At 39.1% G+C, this 22341-nt stretch overlaps 1 protein-coding gene across 5 annotated transcripts in view; it reads left to right on the forward strand.

Annotated features, from left to right (window-relative positions):
• The window catches only part of LOC126248280 (protein lap1), a 160183-nt gene that overhangs the window by 84778 nt on the left and 53064 nt on the right, over positions 1–22341 (forward strand). For all 5 annotated transcript variants that reach the window (XM_049949126.1, XM_049949124.1, XM_049949130.1 and 2 more), the window contains 3 exons: positions 9954–10173; positions 12047–12340; positions 13635–13843. In XM_049949126.1, the coding sequence (XP_049805083.1) occupies positions 9954–10173; positions 12047–12340; positions 13635–13843 (723 nt within the window). The remainder of the gene's footprint in view (positions 1–9953; positions 10174–12046; positions 12341–13634; positions 13844–22341) is intronic.

Raw genomic sequence — 22341 nt, forward strand, 5'->3', positions numbered from 1 at the left:
GTTGATAGTGTGAATTATTGCAGCCTTTGATGCAATCCCCAGTTCGCCAGGGGTGTTTGAAAGGGTGCGACAGTCATTGCATGGTGTGCCATCAAGCAGGAGGACGTTATTTCGAACAGTTTTTGTAGCTATTTGAAAATAAAGGTCATGAAACATCAACCCAACCTCTCTTTTACCCCACTGCCACAAAGAAATTGAAAATGTTACCCTGCAGACCTGCTATTGAGTTGATTCAGATTATGGATTTTATGGCTACCTTCCTGGCGATGCACGATGCTGTTAAGTGATGCTTAGTGGTGAACACTAAGGGATGCAGACTTGGGTTGCTATGCGAGAGTTTCTTGTTATGACCCACTCTCTCATCCTTCTAATATTTTATATTCATTTTAGAAACAACCTGTATACAAAGGAGTGATAATTGGGTGTGTAGTATATACATTAGTACACATCCATAACCAAAGATACTTATTACATAGTTGTGCCATAAACTATGTATGTTAAGACTTAGGCCTAAAATATTTGTAAAATAAGACAATTATATTTTGCCTCATGTTGAGCTATCAGTTTTTCAAACTGAAAATCTCTCATTGAGGAAGGTGTCAAATGTCTGTGGTGAACAGACTGAGAAATTCTTGCCTGCGTGTTGCTTTTCCTGGGTGCTGTTAATGTGGTTGTGAGTGTTGTGAATTCTCCATCATTCCACAAGATAATGAAAGTCTTTGACTGCTAAATATACTGCCAACAATTCAGGACTGTAGATATAATAGTCACATTGTGTGTCGGTGAGAGATGAGGACAATATTATAAGTAGTTCAGATGTTACTTTTGCAGGTGGTGTAATGAAGCACCTCTAATGCACTCAGAAGTATCAACCATCAAAATTAAGGGAAGATCTGTTGAGGGATGAGTAAGCTGAATTGCATTAGATAGTTCATCTTTTAGCTTCTTGAATAATTTTTCTGCTATGTCAGTCCGTGGAATAGGGCAGTTGTCCTTTTTCGTTGTATTTTTGCACAATTTAAACAAAGGTTGTTGGGTTTCTGTTGTATGTGTAGAATTTCACTAGCTCTAAAGAAAGACGTATTGTGCTACTGTTTTACAACAAGGTATGTCTTTGATTATTTTCTCCTTTTATTCTCACTATCCGCCCAGGTGTGACAACACCACAGTATCGCCAATGTTGACACAGTTGTGACTATACTTGCCAATGGCAGGTTGGCTGCAAGCCCGGGAAAGTGAACTCCAGAGGAGCAAAACCTCCAGCAGAACAATGCCACATCTGACCCTGTTGTCCTGCTGACTTGGAGGCAGTGCTGTCAAGGGTCTAACATGTCACATCTGCTACTGGTTGGAGTGACAGATCAGCTGCTCCTGACCTGCATATACCCAGCAGCCATCCCTGCTTCCATCCAAAAGATCAGCAGCACTCTGAGGAAAACACGGCAGACCACAACAGTCCAGGGCAAGCAAGTTTGGATGTAACAGATCCAAAATACCATGCTTTTGGTGCCCATGCACAAGTTCCAACGGACTACACCCATTAAGCAGTGTTGCCAGTATGTAGCCAGAAAACTCGACTGTGCATCATCTAGAGATGAGGCCAACATGGACATCTTCATTTGGGTCTCAAACGTATGCATGAAATGATCCACCACAGAGTTAGACGGCAGGTGAAACAGGATGTTAGTCAGGTGCTGGATACCACTGCAAATGCAAAAGTCTTCAAACTCCTGTGACAGAAATTGCAGACCATTATCACATATGAGAGTCCAGGGGCAGCCCTATATGGCAAAAATGACTAACAACTTGTGACACTGACGATAATGTGGAGGATAGTTTGGTGATGTATAGGAAATTTGACAATTCATCAATCACCAATGGCAACATGGTTCCCAAAAAAAGGACCTGCAAAGTCGACATGCACACTGCCCCAAGGGTGCTCCAGGATTGGCCGAGGGGAAAAACTGACATGGCAAGACAGTCTGGTTTTGTGCACAAGCCATGCAAGTCCACACAGAATGTTCAGTACTGCGGTTTATCATGGCCAGTAGATGTGATGATGTTCTGAAGCCTTCATACGAGTTGTACCCCAGAGCGACGCATGCAGCAGCTGAGTTTGTGAGGACGCAGTGCAGGAGGGACAACCAATTTACAGTTTTGGTCATCCATGGCGAGCATGAGGACCCCCCTGGACAACAGTGAGTCAATCACGTGGGAGAAAAAATGTATGTCATGGTGAAGGTGCCTCCAAGAGAGCACACGTAGGCCACCCCACCTGGACAGCTGAAACGATTTTCCGAAGAAGCAGTTTGCCAGCCATGGTGTCTGAGATCTTCTATGCCATTAAAGGAAAAATCCATCAAAATGTGCTGCAAGTCATCATACAAGGTGAAAACGAGAACTCCTGGTTCGGTCCCACTGGTAATGGTGACCATGCGTACACATTTGCATGCTGGGCAGTTGACACAATTAAGTGTTATAACAATAATTACTGAGAAATAGCGCCCTTCTCTACAGTTGGTCGGTGGTCATATTCAGTAGCTTGGAATGAAGAGTGAATAAGGAAACTATCGGCTTGTGATGGTGATGAGTAAGAACTTCTCCCCATTCGAGAAAGAACAAAACTTTTTGATTGCAAAAACGATAGCCAGTGCCTCCTTTTCCACCTGTGAATAATTATGTTACACCACAGAAAGTGCCTTCAGTGCATAAACAATGGACTACCCGGTGTTATCTGGGTTCTGATGCGACGTGACTGCTCGAATGCCATACTGGGGTGCATCACAGGCCCGAGTTAATGGTTTACCACACCTATATGAAGCCAAACAGGGAACGGACCCCAAACACTGCTTAAGGGACTGAAAAGCCTTTTGACATTCCGCAGACACGACAGATTTGTCACCCTTTTGGTGAAGCCAATTAAGAATGGTTAATGCTGGTGTCCTGGGGAATGAACGTAGCGCAATATGAAATCTTGCCAAAAAAGAATTGGAGCTCTTTCTGGTTCTTGGGCACCAGCAAGTTGACAATGTCTTTCACATGCTCATCCACACAGATGAGGCCGTCTTTGCTAAGCACATGACCTCAAAATGCAGCTTTGGGGAAAAAAAACTATTTTTCCAACTTGCAACAAAGGCTGTTCTCCAGAAGATGTTAGAAAACTGCCTGTAGTCTTTGTAAATGCTCCTCTCGCATGGAACCTGTGACCCATATGTCATTGAGGTAGCTTACACAACAAAGATAGTCTTGAATGAACTACCCCAAATTGCTAAATTCTAGTCGGTGAGTGGATTCCAAAATGCAAATGATTAAACTGATAAAGCCCAAAGGGGTTGTTAAGCACTAAGAAATGCAGAGAAGTTGTGGTCCAGTGGCAACTGGAGGTGTGTGTCGCGCAAGTCAATATGTGAAAAAATACTGCCCTCCCTGGCAACTTTGTAAACTACTCCTCCAGCTGCGTCATTAGATACGAATCCATGAAATATTGTGCCTTGACCATCTGTTTAAAAATTCCGCAAAGGCGCACAGTGTGTCTGGTTTCTGAACTGCCACCAAAGAGGTGGCCCACTGACTCAACAAAATAGAAGACATGATGCTGAGGTCCTGCCAACAGCCTTGACCTTGTTGCGCATCATGAAGGAAATGGCATGGGGGCAACAAAATGAAGTTATTGCAGGTGGCTTAAGGGAGATGTGTACCTTGAAATTTTCTGCTTGGCCCAAGGTGTTCTCAAACAACTGTAGTAAAGAGTCCAAATCTTGAATGGTGGACTTGATGAGACCCTAAATGTGCTTCACAAGCTCTCTGGAAACCAAAAACCAAAAATATTTTGCACCAATGGCGAATTCACCACTAACTGCGTAAGTTGCCTTTCCATATTCTTATGACATCTACATCTACATCTATACTCCGCGAGCCACCTTACGGTGTGTGGCGGAGGGTACTTATTGTACCACTATCTGATCCCCCCTTCCCTCTTCCATTCACGAATTGTGCGTGGGAAGAACGACTGCTTGTAAGTCTCCGTATTTGCTCTAATTTCTCGGATCTTTTCGTTGTGATCATTACGCGAGATATATGTGGGCGGTAGTAATATGTTGCCCATCTCTTCCCGGAATGTGCTCTCTCGTAATTTCGATAATAAACCTCTCCGTATTGCGTAACGCCTTTCTTGAAGTGTCCGCCACTGGAGCTTGTTCAGCATCTCCGTAACGCTCTCGCGCTGACTAAATGTCCCCATGACGAATCGCGCTGCTTTTCGCTGGATCATGTCTATCTCTTCTATTAATCCAACCTGGTAAGGGTCCCATACTGATGAGCAATACTCAAGAATCGGACGAACAAGTGTTTTGTAAGCTACTTCTTTCGTCGATGAGTCACATTTTCTTAGAATTCTTCCTATGAATCTCAACCTGGCGCCTGCTTTTCCCACTATTTGTTTTATGTGATCATTCCACTTCAGATCGCTCCGGATAGTAACTCCTAAGTATTTTACGGTCGTTACCGCTTCCAATGATTTACCACCTATGGCATAATCGTACTGGAATGGATTTCTGCCCCTATGTATGCGCATTATATTACATTTATCTACGTTTAGGGAAAGCTGCCAGCTGTCGCACCATGCATTAATCCTCTGCAGGTCCTCCTGGAGTACGTACGAGTCTTCTGATGTTGCTACTTTCTTGTAGACAACCGTGTCATCTGCAAATAGCCTCACGGAGCTACCGATGTTGTCAACTAAGTCATTTATGTAAATTGTAAACAATAAAGGTCCTATCACGCTTCCCTGCGGTACTCCCGAAATTACCTCTACATCTGCAGATTTTGAACCGTTAAGAATGACATGTTGTGTTCTTTCTTCTAGGAAATCCTGAATCCAATCACAAACCTGGTCCGATATTCCGTAAGCTCGTATTTTTTTCACTAAACGTAAGTGCGGAACCGTATCAAATGCCTTCCTGAAGTCCAGGAATACGGCATCAATCTGCTCGCCAGTGTCTACGGCACTGTGAATTTCTTGGGCAAATAGGGCGAGCTGAGTTTCACATGATCTCTGTTTGCGGAATCCATGTTGGTTATGATGAAGGAGATTTGTATTATCTAAGAACGTCATAATACGAGAACACAAAACATGTTCCATTATTCTACAACAGATTGACGTAAGCGAAATAGGCCTATAATTATTCGCATCTGATTTATGACCCCTCTTGAAAATGGGAACGACCTGCGCTTTCTTCCAGTCGCTAGGTACTTTACGTTCTTCCAGCGATCTACGATAAATTGCTGATAGAAAGGGGGCAAGTTCTTTAGCATAATCACTATAGAATCTTAAGGGTATCTCGTCTGGTCCGGATGCTTTTCCGCTACTAAGTGATAGCAGTTGTTTTTCAATTCCGATATCGTTTATTTCAATATAATAAGTGGTTGACGTGGAGAGATGGAGGATTTCCCCCTCAAAGGAATACATTGTTTACTATAAGGCACAACATGATGTAGTGATATTTGCAATGCAGGGCAGCCCAAAAGCTTCTATGTATCCAAGTTAATTAGGCTAACCTGTAGAAGACTGGTGCGCGGCACACAGAAACACGTAATAGAGACACTTAACATTATCTTTTGAGCTCTTTGTTTTTTTCTAGTAAGAGTACACACATTCACATACACAACCACAGACACTCAAATGTACGTGTTTCCGAGCATCACGCACCAATCCTCTATAGCTAAGTGGTTGCCTTTCCCTTATTTTACATTTTTTTCATCCAGGAATTTCTGTTATTGTTATTAATTAGTCTAACTGTCGCTCTTATATCTACCTGAAACTCAGATGGTCGCTCATCCTTTACCAACAACAGGAGAGTATGCAGGGGCAGTGCTTGTGGGGTGTCATAGGCAGCCTCCGAGTCCAGGCCTCTGACGACTATCTTGCAGCTCGCTGACTGTCACAAACAGTTGCTAAATGACATTTTTTGTGTCAGACCCCACATGTGGCCTCCATGTATGGGCAGTCCTGTTGAACATGTACCAAATGACAATCTGAGCAGGACCACTGGCTTGCCTACTGAGCGAAAACAGGTGTGGAAAGAGACTGACACAAAGAACCTGAAAAACATCACGAGTGAGGATTACAACACTTCAGTTTACACGTACTCAATGAGCCTGACTTGGGTGACAATGGGCAGCGCTGTGACGTCACCGCACTTGAGTTATCAACATGTGTCATGCCAGTGGAAGATGTGGTTGCCTGGCTCACCCCACAGGGTACCGGGAAGTTTTTACTGTGCATGTCTAACTTTGCCACCTGCCAATTGTCAGAAAGTTTTTCCTTTGCCACTGCTATAATATCAAATGATTCAGCAATCTTAGCAACATTGGCTAAAGAAGGGTAGGACAAGGCCAATGCCACAGTTTGTACCTCCGGGTCAGGTGTTAACCGTATGATTGTATTCCTAATTAGTGAGTCCACATACGAGGGAGCACACTGGGGCCACTTAAACCAACAGTAGTATGAAAGACCTTGTAGGTCAGCAACCCACACCACATATGACTGCCTGGGGCACTTGTGGTGTTGGTTAAACTGTAAATGTGCCGCCAACATGTGTGTTTGATGACCAAAATACTGTGTGAGCAACAAACAGAGGTCACCAAAGTTAAGTTCTTCCGGGTCCGTTAAGGGCTTCAGATTCTGTATAACCTCCTATAATCCCCAACTGCTGGACAATAACAAGGCAGCCTTATCAACTGGACTGATGATACGTCTTACCTGGCAGTACAGCAAGAATGGGTGCATGTAATTCTCTCACCTTTCCATTGAAGTCGGCGAATGGGGTCATGGGCCAACATGGCATGGGTATCAAGTAATTGTGCATTATCTTTGGGCAGTTTCTGCATCTGCTCCAGCTTTTGGAGGTGAAACTACTACTGCCAGCATTGCAAAAACACCTGGTCTGTGGTGGCCATGATTTAACACTGCAAAGAACGAAAAGCGTCACACACAAAGAACTTTCTACATTGGCACTTAGTCACCACTTAGTATCTGCATAGGCATGACAGTTCTGCGGAATTGTAAGTCAGCACAAATGTAACTGTACTATGGTGGGTTGATTACAAGCCCAGATAGCTGAACCCTATAAGAGGCAACAAATGTCGATGTGCAAGTCAATCTACGGGAGAGCAGAGACTCTGAATATCGTGTGCAGAACAAGCATGGAGGGAAACACGACCAGGGCAAGAGACTGACATCTGACCACACGGAAACAGAGCACTGCATGGGGCAAAGGCACGGTCTGCGGCTATTCAAATTAGCATTAGAACTGCCGGGCTATGTGTATTGTCACTGGCATCTAAACACCTAGGTCAGTGGCTCTGTCCACACACTGTCCGTGAGAGCATTCTGTACTATTCCGCTGCAATAACCACACGAGCTTTTCTGTATACATCTCAATGTCTGCTGATGGGAATACTAAATATTCTAAATGTGAAAGTCGTTGGTGTGACACATGATAACCCAAGAATGATATCTCTTTCTTGCCAAAAGTGCATTTTCCTGTGTTAAATTTAAGTGATATTGACCCAGCCACTCGAAAAGCTGTTGCGTATTTGTTAAAAGTTCTTCCTCTGATGCTGAAGCCACTAGAATATCATTTAAGTAGGAATACACATAAGGCAAATAATGCAAAATGCTATGACGGGGAATGTTGTGCTGCATTGTTCAGACCAAATGGCATTTTCAAAAATTTGGAAGTTGGTGTAATCAAAGTTGTTTTAATCACATTTTCTGATGCAACAGTAATGTTGTGGTAAGCTTGAATAAGGTCAGTTTAAGAGAATATATTTCTGTTGGAGAGATGACAGTTGAAATCTTGTAAAAGAGGTATTGAGATTAGCCTGTCACCATGACAGCATTTAAAATTTGATAATTTCCACAGTGACACCAAGTTCCATCTTTCTTTGAAACAAGTTTGAGAGGACTAGACTTGGTCTTTTAGAAAGACAAGATATTCCAAGGTTGATCAACTCTAGAAATTGTAATTCTGCTTGAACTAATTTTTGTTGGTTATAAGCATCTGGGTTGTGCATGCACAGGAGGGCCGGTAATTGTGATCATGTTTTGAACATTAACTTCAGGAAACAGTTATTAGGTTTCTCTATGAGAAGGTTAAGACATATCTTTAGCAGACTCTTGATATTTGTGCTGTGCATCAATCAAAATCACTAAACTGCCTGTAGGTACTTCCGCAAAGCCTGTGCTAGGGATTAGAGCTTGTTGGTCAAGCAACTTTTTGGGCTTTATCAAGCAACAGAGCATAATAGCTCAAAAACTCAACACCAGTGATTGGCTGATAAACATCTGCAAGAAGAAATGGCCATGGAAACTTCTTTGAAGGTCTGTTTTCAGACTCGGTACGTGTTCACCATGTGGGCACGTGTATTACATAACCATTTGCAGCTTAGTGTTGCTGTTTCGGACTGTTTTTGCGATCTAGTACTGTTTTTGGCAGTATGGAAACATCAGTTCTGGAATCACCTAAAAATTGAAGATTTTTTGTGCCAATTATGAATAAACGGGACAATTTAGCCTCCTGACTCTGTACCACGTCAAGTGGGAAGCATTTTAGGTCTCCATGTGAGCCCTAGCAGACGGTCAAGAAACAAATGAGCATCGTGGTGTGCATTTCTTCATACTCTGCTTGAATTTATAATGGTATTGACACATGGGATGTTTCTGTGCATGCCCCAGTGATTTCAATGTGGTTCTCAGTTGTGTCCACGTCCATAGCTGAATCTGGCTCATTAGTTGTAAAACCTGGTTTTCCAGACGAGAAAACCTGTGATCTTGCGATAGCGGCGAAACAGTTTTGGTACTATATATAAACTGACTGAGTGTCGTGTTCTCATAAGAGATTTTGTTAGCTATAGAAACCATTGCATCTAGACTTACATCTTGATTAGCTGCTAGGATAGAATGTTCATTGGTTGGTAGTTGTTGAAGGAATACAGTTCTTAAAAAAAATCATTGTTTAATTGTGTTCTAATAAAAGAGCACTTATCTGTAAGCAAAGCAGATGGTTTTTGTCTCCTAGTTCTACCTCAGTTAGCAATTATTTTACTTTATGTGACTGATTCCTCAAATTCTGAGGAGTCATGGTTTTAGGTTTGTGTATGGGAAAGCAGACAAAGATGATATGGATATGGAATCAGAAATTAGGCATCCCTAATGACTCATTGTCGATGGGCCATTGAACCCTAATCTTCCTTCCTTCTGAAATTAGCTCAGCAACTTTGCTATCTAGTGGTCATGAAATGCAGTGATGTTCTGTCATATCGTTTCTTGTATTTGTGATAACAAATTGAGGTTCCGCTTCTAAAAACCATATTTTTCACATTTTCCCACCAGAAAGATCACAGCCTTAAATTGATACAGTAAATTTGAATAATATTTGTGATTTTTAAATACTCATCTCTAATTTGTGTCATTAGTTGTGGTTCTGGGTAAAATAACTATTTATTTAGCACCACTTTTTGTTACACAGAACAGCAGCACAAAACTATAATGAATGCACATATCTTTTAACAATAATATTGCAGTGGATAGACAGTAATAAAGAACTATATAATCTAATGTGTATTCATACTTTGTCATATTTTGTTGTATCATTTGCAGTTACAGTGGCATGTCTTCAATACTACCATATGTTTCCGTACGACATGCTCAAATAGTTTATTAAATGTCATTGACTGAATTACTAAACTAAGAGTTAAAGATATATCCTATAGTGTTGTCTTGTTTTGTATACACTGTGTGATAATAACAATTTATAGTCATAAATGGTTACACTAAAGTAAAATGTCAGTGAATTTATTGTTTGAGATTACCTATTAAAATTGTGCTATATGTGAACTGTGTTTTTACCTTTTTTCATTAACACAGCTCTTACATGAACCTTAATTTTTAGACTGTTCCTGAAACCCTTGGGAATTTGAAGGCTTTAGTCACCCTCAAATTAGATGATAATGAACTTGTAGGATTGCCAAACAACATGGGCAAATTATCCAGTTTGGAAGAGCTGATTGTGAGTCAAAATGACTTAACAATGCTTCCAGCTTCAATTGGGCTTCTGAGGAAGCTTCACATTCTGAATGTAGATGATAACATTTTGCAAGAACTTCCACCAGGTAATGTTGCGAAGGAATTTAAGTAAAACTCATTTTATGCTAATTAATGAAAATTAATGTCTCGACTACTCCCTGTTTCACTCCTCACACCATTTTTTCATGAAGTTGTATCTGTAATTGATTGTGAATTCTCCCAGTGAGTCTTCCTCTTCCAAAACACTAAAGTTTACTGTGTAGAATCATTGTGTTTTATGTAGTTATAAAATATGTTCAAGTAAGCCTCCATATTTTCTGCTGTCCCATGGACACATAGTCCAAGGCTACAGAATTCATTTCATGACTGTGAGAATATTATAACAAGTACAGTCTGTTCTGTTTTTTTAGTATACAGTGAATATTTTATGATATATGAAAAATGTTAAGAATTCATTCAGATGTTCAGTGAAGCACTAATCATACATTGTAATATGTTAGATGGACAGGCAGTTTCATTGAGTACAGACTGTAGTTATCGGCCATTTTAGCAAACAATGCTCAAGCTGTCAGTCACGTCGCAGCTATATGATGAAGGGCATTTAATCTTTAGATAGGGGCCTCCACTGTCTCTATGGCATATCTTGTGGACCTTTCTCCAGGGGGAAGTACTTGTTTTTAGTTCTCTTTTCTTCCGTTGATTGGGCTTACTGTATAGTCACTTTTAACTTTATTTACGTATTGGGGTTCTAAAGTTATGACCTGGGTGCTTATGACCTCAGTTTGTGTTTGTGCCCTAAAACAAAAGACAAAAAAGTGCACCAGGAGAGATTTTGATTAGAGACAGTGCACATTTTTTGCCATTTACATTTTCCTTTTCTCTTGGGAACCTGTTAAAAATAAAGGCTACAGAACAATACACTACTTTTTGTTAGTTAGTTTAGGAAGCAAAATTGTGGTCAAATGATTATTGTCGCATGTTTACTATGTATGGTACAAAAGCTTCTCAGTGGTACAGATACAAGTAGCACTTTGAGGTCCAGTCATGTAAAAAAAAAATTGGATCCAGAAAACCAAGCCATTTATGCCATTATTTATAACGTTTCTGGCACATTTGTATAAAACTTATGAATGAAAGTAGCTTTTGCTTGATGTGTCACTGACAAGTAACATAGCTATGAAACTTGGACCATACTGCTACAGCATAGCACAGAAGCTAACTGAAAGGAGGACATAGTGATACAAACAGAATTGATATTTTTGTTCAAAGACAATAATTACACTGAAGTCATGTTCATATATGAAAGTCCTCTGGACAATTACAAAGGGTTGGACATGGTTCTTAATATGGCATGTGATCACCACAGACAGCAATGCATGCTCTGCAACCTGCTCCCATGCTGCTCACAAAGTTGGTAAGGAGTTCGTGTGGTGGGGCATTCCAATCCTCCGCCACTGCAATTGACAGGTGCATGGGGATGCTGCAATATGTCTACCCAACTTTTGCATCCCACACGTGCTTGACGTGGTTTAAGTTGGGGGAATGGGCAGTCCTGTCCATTTACTGAATATCCTCTCATTCCAAGAGCTCCTACACCAGAACTGTTTGATGCATTTGTGCATTGTCAGATTGATTCCTTTGGATACCCATTTGCATTACAAGAAATAATGAACACATTGTTCAATAATGAGATAAGCATGGGTTGTTTTTTTTTCTCTTTCTCTCTCTCTCTCTCTCTCTCTCTCTCTCTCTCTTTTTTTTTTACAGACATTATGATTATTTGCATAAGGGAAACTGGTTTTCCTAACTGACACACTATTCATGAATTTGGAGGAAACTAGTAAGATACCTAATGGATTGAAAAATATATTTTGGTAATTCTCGTGGAATAGTTGTTTTCTTGTAACGTGTTTGGTGTGTGAATACTGTACTGAAATAGTTAAACTTTTTTAATTTTAGAAATTGGAAGCTGTTCCAGCCTGTCCATATTAAGTGTGTGTGGAAATAAACTCCATTACATCCCTGCTGAAATTGGACACCTGTCAAAATTGTGTGTATTGAATTTGAGCAAAAATCGTCTGAAAAATTTACCTGTTTCAATTCTGAATCTCACACAACTTAATGCGCTGTGGCTATCAGACAACCAGAGCATGCCTCTGCCCACTTTGCAACAAGAAATGGACAGAGAGACTAATCAAATGGTTTGTGTGAATTTTATGTTACCACAGAGCTCCCAGAAATATCACATTTCAGGTGAGTTTTGACTTCATATACAGTATGTAATTATTTTTATTTTATTTTAGAATGTATTTGTCATAGATCATTTCATTTTGTATTTGTAATGTATGGATGACAACCCCCCCCCCCCCCCCCCCCACACACTCCTCATTCCCGTACAATTCCTTCAAGATCTTTCGTCCCCCACCCCTCTCTTTCGCTAGTTCCATTGAATTCCTTCAGTGGCAGTGGTGATAAGGACAGTTTTTCAATTGGAGCTTGCAGTGGAATTATAACAGTAAAATATACATTCTTTGTGTTACTGTGCTTGATGAATGTGGAGTGTACAGATTCAGTGTACCCATCTCTGGCTCAGAAATTGATAGTTCACTAAATTGTAATATCATAAACACATGAAATATTCTAATTTGGACCTTCTGCTTTCCATGAAATCCTGGTTTCAAATATTGTCCATAAAATTGTACAGTTCTATTTTGTGAGTACACTGATTCAAGGAAACCACCAGTAAATGCCATGGCCAACATGTTAATGCTTAAAAAATTCCACAATCATATATTGTTTCAAAGACTTTGCATAAGATGAATGACATTGAGAAAGAAGAGAGTGCATCTAGATAGGAATGACATTATGGAGGACATAAGCACGAGTGACAATAATATAAATCCTCACAACTGAATAAGGGTAGCTGCCAATCGAAGCAGAAAGCATTTCTTTTATAAAACATTGCTCAGACATTCTTTTTATGTCTACCCTTGTGTAATTTTGTGTGTGTGTGTGTGTGTGTGTGTGTGTGTGTGTGTGTGTGTGTGTGTGTGTGCGTGCGTGCGTGCGTGCGTGCGTGTGTGTGCGTGTCCTTTCTTTCCCTCTCTCTCTCTTTTTGGGGCAGATAGATGACTTTTTTCTATGAACAATTGCAGTAAGAAAAGTACAGTACTGTAATGATCATGAATCTGCTTATTCTGTCATTTACAACAAAGTAGTCTGTTGGCAAAGCTGTGATTGTCCTTTGCATCATAAGATAATGCACAATCATTTCAAAGTGGATGTAAATTGTAAATGGATGTTCATCAATAGACAACATACAAATACCCGCTGATATTAAGAGAACCTTTTTGAAGTATTTAAATAAATATTATGCAGTATTGCTGGAAATTCAGTTAAAAAATGAAGTGCTTTTGGAATAGAGTTCTGGTTTTGTGTGGTGCGGCATAAGCAAGTGGTTTGGTAGAAAATATCACTCACTCATTAGTACGTACTTGTCTCTCTTTGTCATTTTATGTTGTTATCTATCCATATTATTATTTTTCAGAGATGGAAAGAGTAAGAATACAGGAAATAACCAAACGACCAGATACCAAAACAAGGCGGACAAAACAACATATAAGCTTTGCAGCAGATGCAGTTGCTGAAGAACCAGGTCGCCTGATGCGAGCCCCAACTCCATACCCAAAAGAACTACGTGCAATGGCTAAGCATGCTAGGGCAATTCAGCAGATCCAAAAAAAGACTGAGAAAGAGGTGAGTTTAAAGTTTATGGTGCTACTATTTTTAGTACAGTACAGAAAGGGAATAAAATTCTTTGCAGCTTATTCCCTCTTGTTGAAGGCCACATAGTAAAGACCAATGACACATATTCAAAGGGAGCATTTTGGGCTGTAGTAAACCTTTTCTCATGTATAGCGTGATGCTTCCATTGTTTTTATCATTTAGAGGGCATTTAACCCCAAAAAGAACATGAATTTGAACCTTACAACTGTAATTAAAAACTACATCTACACACACATGGATACTCTGCAGATCACATTTAAGTGGCCAGCAAAGGGTTCATCAAACCACCTTCGTAATAGCTCTCTATTGTTCCAATCTTTAACAACATGTTGGAAAAAATGAACACCTACCTCTTTCCATGTGAGCTCGGATTTCCCTTATTTTATTGTGTTGATCATTTCTCCCTATGTGATTTGAAGTCAACAAAATATTTTCGCATTTGGAGAGGAAAGTTGGTGATTGAAATTTCATGAGAAGGTTCTGCCGCAACAAAAACACCTTTCTTTTAATGATGTCCACTCTAAATCCTGTATCATGTCAGTGACACTCTCTCCCCTGTTTTGTGATAATACAGAACATGCTGCTCTTCTTTGAGTTTTCTCAATGTACTCTGTTCGTTCTGTCTGGTAAGGATCCCAGACCATGCAGCAGAACTCCAAACCAGTATGGACAAGTGTAATATTAGGCAGTCTCTTTAGTAGATCTGTTACATTTTCCAAGTGTTCTATAAGTAAAATGCAGTCTTTGGTTAGCCTTCCCCACAACATTTTCTATGTGTTCTTTCCAATTCAGGTTGTTCATAATTGTAATTCGTAGGTATTTAGTTGAATTTATATCCTTTAGATTTGACCGATTTATCGTGTAATTGCAGTTTAATGGATTCCTTGTAGAATTTGTGGATGACCTCACACTTTTCATTATTTAAGGTCAATTGCCAATTTTCCCACCATACAGATATATTTTCTGCATTGTTTTGCAATTTGTTTTGATCTTCTGATGACTTTACTACATGATAAATGACAACATCATGTGCAAACAACCCAAGATGGTTGCTCAGATTGTCTCCAAAATCGTTTATACTGATAAGGAACAGCAGAGGGCCAATAACACTACCTTGGGGAATGCCAGAAATCACTTCTGTTCCACCCAGTGAATTTCTGTCAATTACTATGAACTATGACCTGTCTGACAGGAAATCACAAATCCAGTCACATAACTGAGATGACATTCCATAAGTATGCATATTGACTACAAGCTGCTTGTGAGGTACACTGTCAAAAACCTTCTGGAAATCTAGAAACGTGGAATCAATTTGAAATCCCCTGTCATCAATACTCAACACTTTGTGTGTGTAAACAGCTAGTTGTGTTTCAAAGAACAACGTTTTCTAAATCAGTGTTGACTGCTATACCATTCTCTTTGAGGTAATTCATAATGTTCAAACACATTACATTTTCCAAAAACCTGCTGCATATTGGCATTAATGATAAGGGTCTGTAATTTAATGGCTTACTCCTACTACCTTTCTTGAATATTAGTGTGACCTGTGCAACTTTCCAGTCTATTGGTACAGATCTTTTGACGAGCGAGCAGTTGTATATGATTGTTAAGTGTGGAGCTATTGCATCAGCATACTTTGAAAGGAACATAATTGGTTTGGACCAGAAGACTTGCTTAACTAAGGTGAAAAGTTCATACCTAGACTGTGAAATACTTATATGTTTAGATAGCAAGTACTCTTTTAGTTAGGTACCATTTTTCCCAATCACTTTTCGAGTTACAAGAGTGTATTCTCAAAAATTGTGGAATGTCTGCAACATATCCGTGTACATTTGACCTAACTTATTTACTTGACTCGAAATGATTTCAGCCTCTTTTTTTTGGCAGGGGGGGGGGGGGGGGGGGACAGAAAATTCAAAGGATACCAGATCTGCTAAATAAGCTGGATTCCATTGTTTTTCTATTACCTAAGTAACTTTATTGGAAATGCATTGCCCTGATAAGATGATTCCCCCTTTTGCAATCCAGGCTGCTGCTTATTTATTTATTTATTCATTCATTTATTCAGTTGATGCAGGAGATAGAGTACAATGGCCGAAATGTACACTTAAGTTTTATGCTGCACAAGGTAATAAATACAAATAATTCTCTTTGGGTCCCAGAAAACATTGGCCGTAAGTTTTCCAAGCAGTGCTTTAACTGAGGTGTGGCTCCTGGTGTAAAGTAGATGCACGTCTCATGTGCAGTAATCAATCAGGACACAAAATCAACTGGATTATTTTTTTATTTTAAAACAACACTGAGAAATTAGAATTCAGTCTCTGTATCTCAGCTGTTGAAACTGGAGACTCCCCACTAAATGGGTACAGGGTGTTGATCTACACCCCACTGATGACTTCCCAGTCTGGTTCCAGTTACCAGATTGAGTAGCTGCTGAAAGGAGACTACCAAAATTTGTTCTCAGTAGGATCAACATGATACTTTTCAGCCAACTGTCTATGTTTAAACATTAAAACAACACCAAGAATATGATGAACCTTATCACTAACAAAATTTACCAAATAGCTGAGAGATCTATTCCAAATACCTCAATAAATATAATGAACCAACCTGTCACTTTGTGAAGCAAAGAATATTCATCTGCAATCAGTGGGTAGGCAAATGGAATTACTATTGTTCAAGTACAGACCGTTTGTGCACAACCTCACAATGTTTCGAGTTTTAGGGGCCTAATGCACATAATTAAATGGGTGAAAGTGAAGCTCAGAACGCGCTCTTCCAGTTTGGGAGTGGGATTTTCGACAGGAGCACGAAGATGGTAATTGCTCCAATATTGAAACAGGAGATTCCCATCTAAAGTCATCAGTCAAATATTTATACATTATTACTAAAACAGTGAACTAAGGTCCACCTTTCACCTGCTGTAGAAAGATGTGACTGTAATATCAATTTACCCAGTAATCAGGCCTGGAACAGGTACTGTCTAAGGTGCATGGCACCTGGTGCTGAACTAATACTTTATATTATACTGACCAAAAGACATCCCCCTAAAACTTTTATTGAGAGGATATTTCCTCAAGTCATGAGACAAGGCCATATTAATCGGTGATATAAATGTTTATCATGTGGTTAAAATGCAGTGGCATCCTAAAAAACTGTTACAATAATTAACAGACAACAGAAAGCTTAAAGTAATGTGTCCAGAAGGATGTGTTTAATCTGACAGTGTTAATTCCAAATTTGATCAGAGTGTATACTCTGCAGGATAACCAGGAAATCTGGGAAAAACCTGAGAATTTTTTCATCTGGGAAAAACCTATAAATTTTTTAGATTTCCAGGAATTTTTTGTTGGTTTAGTTTTCATTTAATTCTCATAATTTTGACTGGTAAGAACTGATACTGTAACAGAGAATATTAATTTAGCCCACAATAAAACATAAATGTGAGAATAACACTAAAATAAAACTTTAGTTGCAAAGAAAATGCACCATTTACAACAACAAAACACAGTGCACACACAGGCATCTGCCAACAGTGAAATGTGTCAAAGGCTTTAGGATGAAGACTATGCAATACTTCATGACAATAAACTGCTTTCGATGAGCATGACTGTTTACATTTCTAAACGGCACCATACACGAGTGATGGATCTTAGCAATCTGTCTCATAGATGATCAGTCACTTCGTATATCATGTGTGTGGGCAAACCACAGCAATCAATTGCCGACCACTGTTCGCATGAAAATCCCAATCAATCTGATGGATTGCATGCAATTCATTCCTTTGCCCACATTGAGTAAGAAATTTGCGTTAGAATTTAAAGTTACCCAGAGACCACAAACTGCTCTTGAGAGGTGTAGTGAAAGCTGCAGTTGTCCTTTATATCAAGAAGTAATACAAAATAAATCTTCTGATTTTTCAGTGATTTGCATTTTGAAGCTTGTGCTATAGAAGTAGAATTGATAGAAATTCATAGTCCTGATGCAGTGGACTTCCTCTTTATGATTTTGAGTTATTTATGAAATAATTATATGCGTTATTAAATTTTTTAACTTCTAAACAGAATGACATTCATACCTTCTGTAAAGTTAACAGGATTTTTAATTTAAATGTTCAGGGAAATCTGTTATAGTTATACTCAAATCCTGTCTCATTTCATACAATGTAACTCTACCTGACACAATTTATAACAAGAGTTTTGGTAATCAGTAGTTCTGCTATTGGCAATATCTCTATAGACACATAGAGTAAACTATGTAAATACTTGCAGTTAAATTGTAAGACTAATGAATAAAAAGGAGTTGAGTAATGGTAGTTATATTATGAGGGTTGGAACTTAAATAGTGGCACCTATTTGTTCACAATCGATACAAAAGAGTTACATGTTTGCTCCTGTTACTGTCCTTGAAAGAAGTCACCAGCATTGTGTAGAACCCATTGCCAGCTAGGTGGAAGGCGTAGTATACCGTTAGCAGAGCCTGTTCTGTTGATGGTGCAAATGGAGCGGTCTACTGCCTGTCAAATCTCTGAAACAGTTTTGAAACAAATGCCTTCATCTTCGGAATCAAATCAAAGTCACAAGGACTTAAGTCCGGGGAGTATGGTGGATGGTACAGTACTTCTCGGTGCCATTGATTGAACAGAGCACCCAAAGTTTGCACTGTATGTGCCTGCCCATTGTGGTGCAAAATGATGGATGGGTTGCGCAGAAAGTGTCAATGATTCTTTCACAAAGCTGGTTGCAGGTGATGGTGACTTTGATTTGATTCCAAAGATGAAGGAACCACTTCATGGCATTCGCTTCAGAACTGTTCCAGAGATTCGACAGGCAGTAGACCGCTCCATTCACACCATCAACAGAACAGGCTCTCCTAACGGTATACTACGCCTTCCACATTGCTGGCAGTGGGTACTACACAACGTTGGTGACTATTTTGAAGGACAGTAACAGGTGCAAACATGTAACTCTCTTGTATCGGTTGTGAATAAATAGTTGCTACTATTTAAGTTCCAACCCTCGTACAAGAGAAACAATAAAAAGGAATTGAGGACTAAGAAACGTAAAACGAACTATGTTGGCACACTAAAAAGATGTACACGACCCATTTTGCATCAGTAAAGAACGTAATATAGTCTGTAAAGTAACCCACAGTTCCCTAGAAAAGTGTTTCAAAACAAGTGTAATAAATTGTAATTCTCATTTACTGGTATTTTAAATTTATGTTTTACAAGTGTTCATGAGGATATGGAAGTTAGCTGCAACTGCTGCTAAACTCAGCAGTTCATTTTCCATAGCGGAACTTCTCAACACAGTGATGTTCATAATAGTGACTGAAATTGCTTGGCAAATCACTTGTGTGTAAGATGTCAGAGGAAGTGACAGATTACAGGCAATATCACATTTTTCGGATTGCTGCAATCCATCATTCGTGTGCGGGTCACTTAACAGGTTCCAGGTAAATATTGCAGATGGTGATTTGAGAAGCATTACTTTCAAAGTAAGTTTCCTTTTGTGCAAGATGTATTATGTGGCATGAAAGTGTGTGAAGGTTTTCTTAAATCACAGAGCTTTTGACTCTCATTCAAAACTTAACACTTTGAGGCCCAGCCACATGGGAAAGTGCCAGACTGAGAAGACCAGTCATTTATGCCAGTACTTAAAATTTTAGTGGCACATTTGTATTTGATCTATCTTAAAGGGTCACACACTCTGAAAAAGACCAATATATTATGTGAAAGCTTTGCTTTTATTGTACCTACACAGTATGTATATTAATTTAAATCCTTAACTTTCCCATTTGATTGTTCACGCTACTTAACTTTTATGTTGCTATTGGCTGACTACATCGTGTGTCCTATGCTTTGAACATCTGCTGTCATTGGCTGTCTAGATCACGTGACATGGGCTATAACTGGCTGACAAAAGCACATTGCAATTTCAGTGCTTCGGAAGCTGCTGTGCTGCATTTGGAGGAATTTGTATTTATACTTCTGAGATGCAGTAATACAGTGTACATGTTGCTGCGTATCATAGGTCTTTCCAAAATACTTTATATTTTGCTGGTTTTTGCTTTTTAAAGTTCCGGGAAGTTTTACGCCAATGTATAAAACCTTTACTATTCAAAGGATTGACAATTTTTACAACTTCAAGGGAAATATGTAATTTGACACGGAAAAAGAGTATTTTTAACTGGGAAAATTGCAGGAATTTTTTCCGTGCTCGCTTGTACACCCTATTAATGTATTCATAGATGGTTTTCTATCAATCTGTAACAGCTGCTTACCCAAGAAAACCATAAAGAATGCTACTAATAAGACACAAAGGAATGAAAACGTCGTGTGCAAGGAAAAGGACATCATTTGAAATGATTAGGACAAACAAAGAACTGACTACATATTATAAGAAGTACTGTGCTGTTTTAGGGAAAGTGATTAAGAAAATATCTCTACACTGTCTTACATCAGTACTTCGGATAATATAATTAAATCTATGTAGACAATAGTACAAGGAGAAACTGGGAAATCAAATATGGAATGTGAGGACTCATCATTAGAGAAAATATCCAATTAGTAAATGATAGCTGTCAGGTAGCCAACATATTAAATAATCACTTCCTTGAAGTAGCTCAGAAGATTAGCATGGACAACCCAACTCAAGGGATAAAGCAATAGAATATGTGAAAAAATTAATTTCTCACTCAAAACATCAAATTACAATTACACCATATCCTGCCAAAGAAATTAAGAATGTAATTAACTCCCTCAAAACCAAAAACTGTCACAGAATCGACACTATATACATAAAGTACTAAAATTCTATTCTTCCCATATATTCAAGGTATTCAGTCACATAAGCATCTCATCACTATCACATGGGCTATCACTACAAAAACTGAAAGACACGATTATCACATTGCTTTACAAGAAAAGTACTAAGACCAACCAGGCTCACTACTTATCTTCTCCTCAAAGGTATAGAAAAAGTTATGTATGCAAAAACCATAACACACCTCTCTCTAAATAAGATACTTAGTTTCAGTTTGGTTTTCAGAAGGGTCTCCCCACTGAACATGCTATTTTTCAATTCACAAATTAGATTATACAAAATTTAAGTGACAAAATGTTCCTAAGTCGTATCTTTTAAGGCTTGTTGAAACCGTTTGATTGTACAGTTCACAATATTCTCATAGAGCAACTCAACAGTATGGTATCAGAGATCTTGCCGGTAACTGGTTTTCATTCTGTCCAATTAAAGGGATGCAGATGTTTCATTAAGAAACTATACGAGTATACACAATAAACAGCATCTTTAGAGTGAGGATCGATCACTACAGGTGTACTTCCGTAAAACTTTAGCACAAGATAAATAATGTAACATAAAACATTAACTACTCTCTTTTGGTCTCCCATTCAGTGCACTGAAAAATGGACGTGACATGGTGTGCGGTCACTGTGATTACAATGTCAACAACATGAGATAGTTAAAGGAATAAGGAAAAGCTGATGTGTCCATCAGCAAGCAGTTATGTTGCACTATGGTGGTGGTCTTCATAACAACATGGCCCAGAGCCATGACTTCAGGTGGGGAAGAATTGTCTGGAAACTGTAAGAAAGGCAAAGTATGACAATGTAGCCCAGGAGTTTGGTATTGTTCATAGCATTGTTTCGCACGGATGGTTAGCATTACACATCAGGGCACTGCTCTCCAAAGGAGAGGAGGTGGTTGACCATAGTCAACTACAGCAGCATACGATGCATTACAGTTTGCAACAGTCAAGAAGGAATCCATGTTGTTCAGTGGTTGCAATTTCAGTAACATTTAACAGGATTGCAAGGTATGCAATCTCATGCATGGGACTGCTTGGGGTTGTTCTGCTGTATGTTGTGTTCCTTTGATACCTGCACATCAGCAGTACCCAGAAACATTGTCAAACATGATTGTTTTGGTGATCCAGGTGTTACGATGTGGGGAGGCGTAATGTTGCATGGGCATACCGACTTCAAATCTTTGAACACAGTACACTCATGGGTTCAGATTAGATTAGATTAGATTAGATTAGTTTTTCGTTCCATAGATCCGTGCTGAGGAGATCCTCGTGGATGTGGAACATGTCAATTTATTTTTTTTTAAGCTGAAATAACAATACCGATAGTATGAATATATACAATACATCATTTGTTTCTATTAAAAAATTCGTCAATGGAATAGAAGGAGTTGGCCACTAGTAAGTCTTTCAGGCTCCTTTTAAACTGATCTTTATTTGTAACTAAATTTTTTATGTTTACTGGCAAATTATTGAAGATGTGTGTTCCTGAGTAGTGGACCCCTTTTTGAACTAAAGTAAGTGCTTTTAAGTCCTTGTGCAGATCACTTTTGTTCCTGGTATTGTATGTATGAACTGAGCTGTTTGTTGGAAAAAGAGATATATTATTTAAGACAAATTTCATTAATGAGTAAATATACTGA

This window comes from Schistocerca nitens, chromosome 3, assembly GCF_023898315.1.
Source record: "Schistocerca nitens isolate TAMUIC-IGC-003100 chromosome 3, iqSchNite1.1, whole genome shotgun sequence".
NCBI lineage: Eukaryota > Metazoa > Arthropoda > Insecta > Orthoptera > Acrididae > Schistocerca > Schistocerca nitens.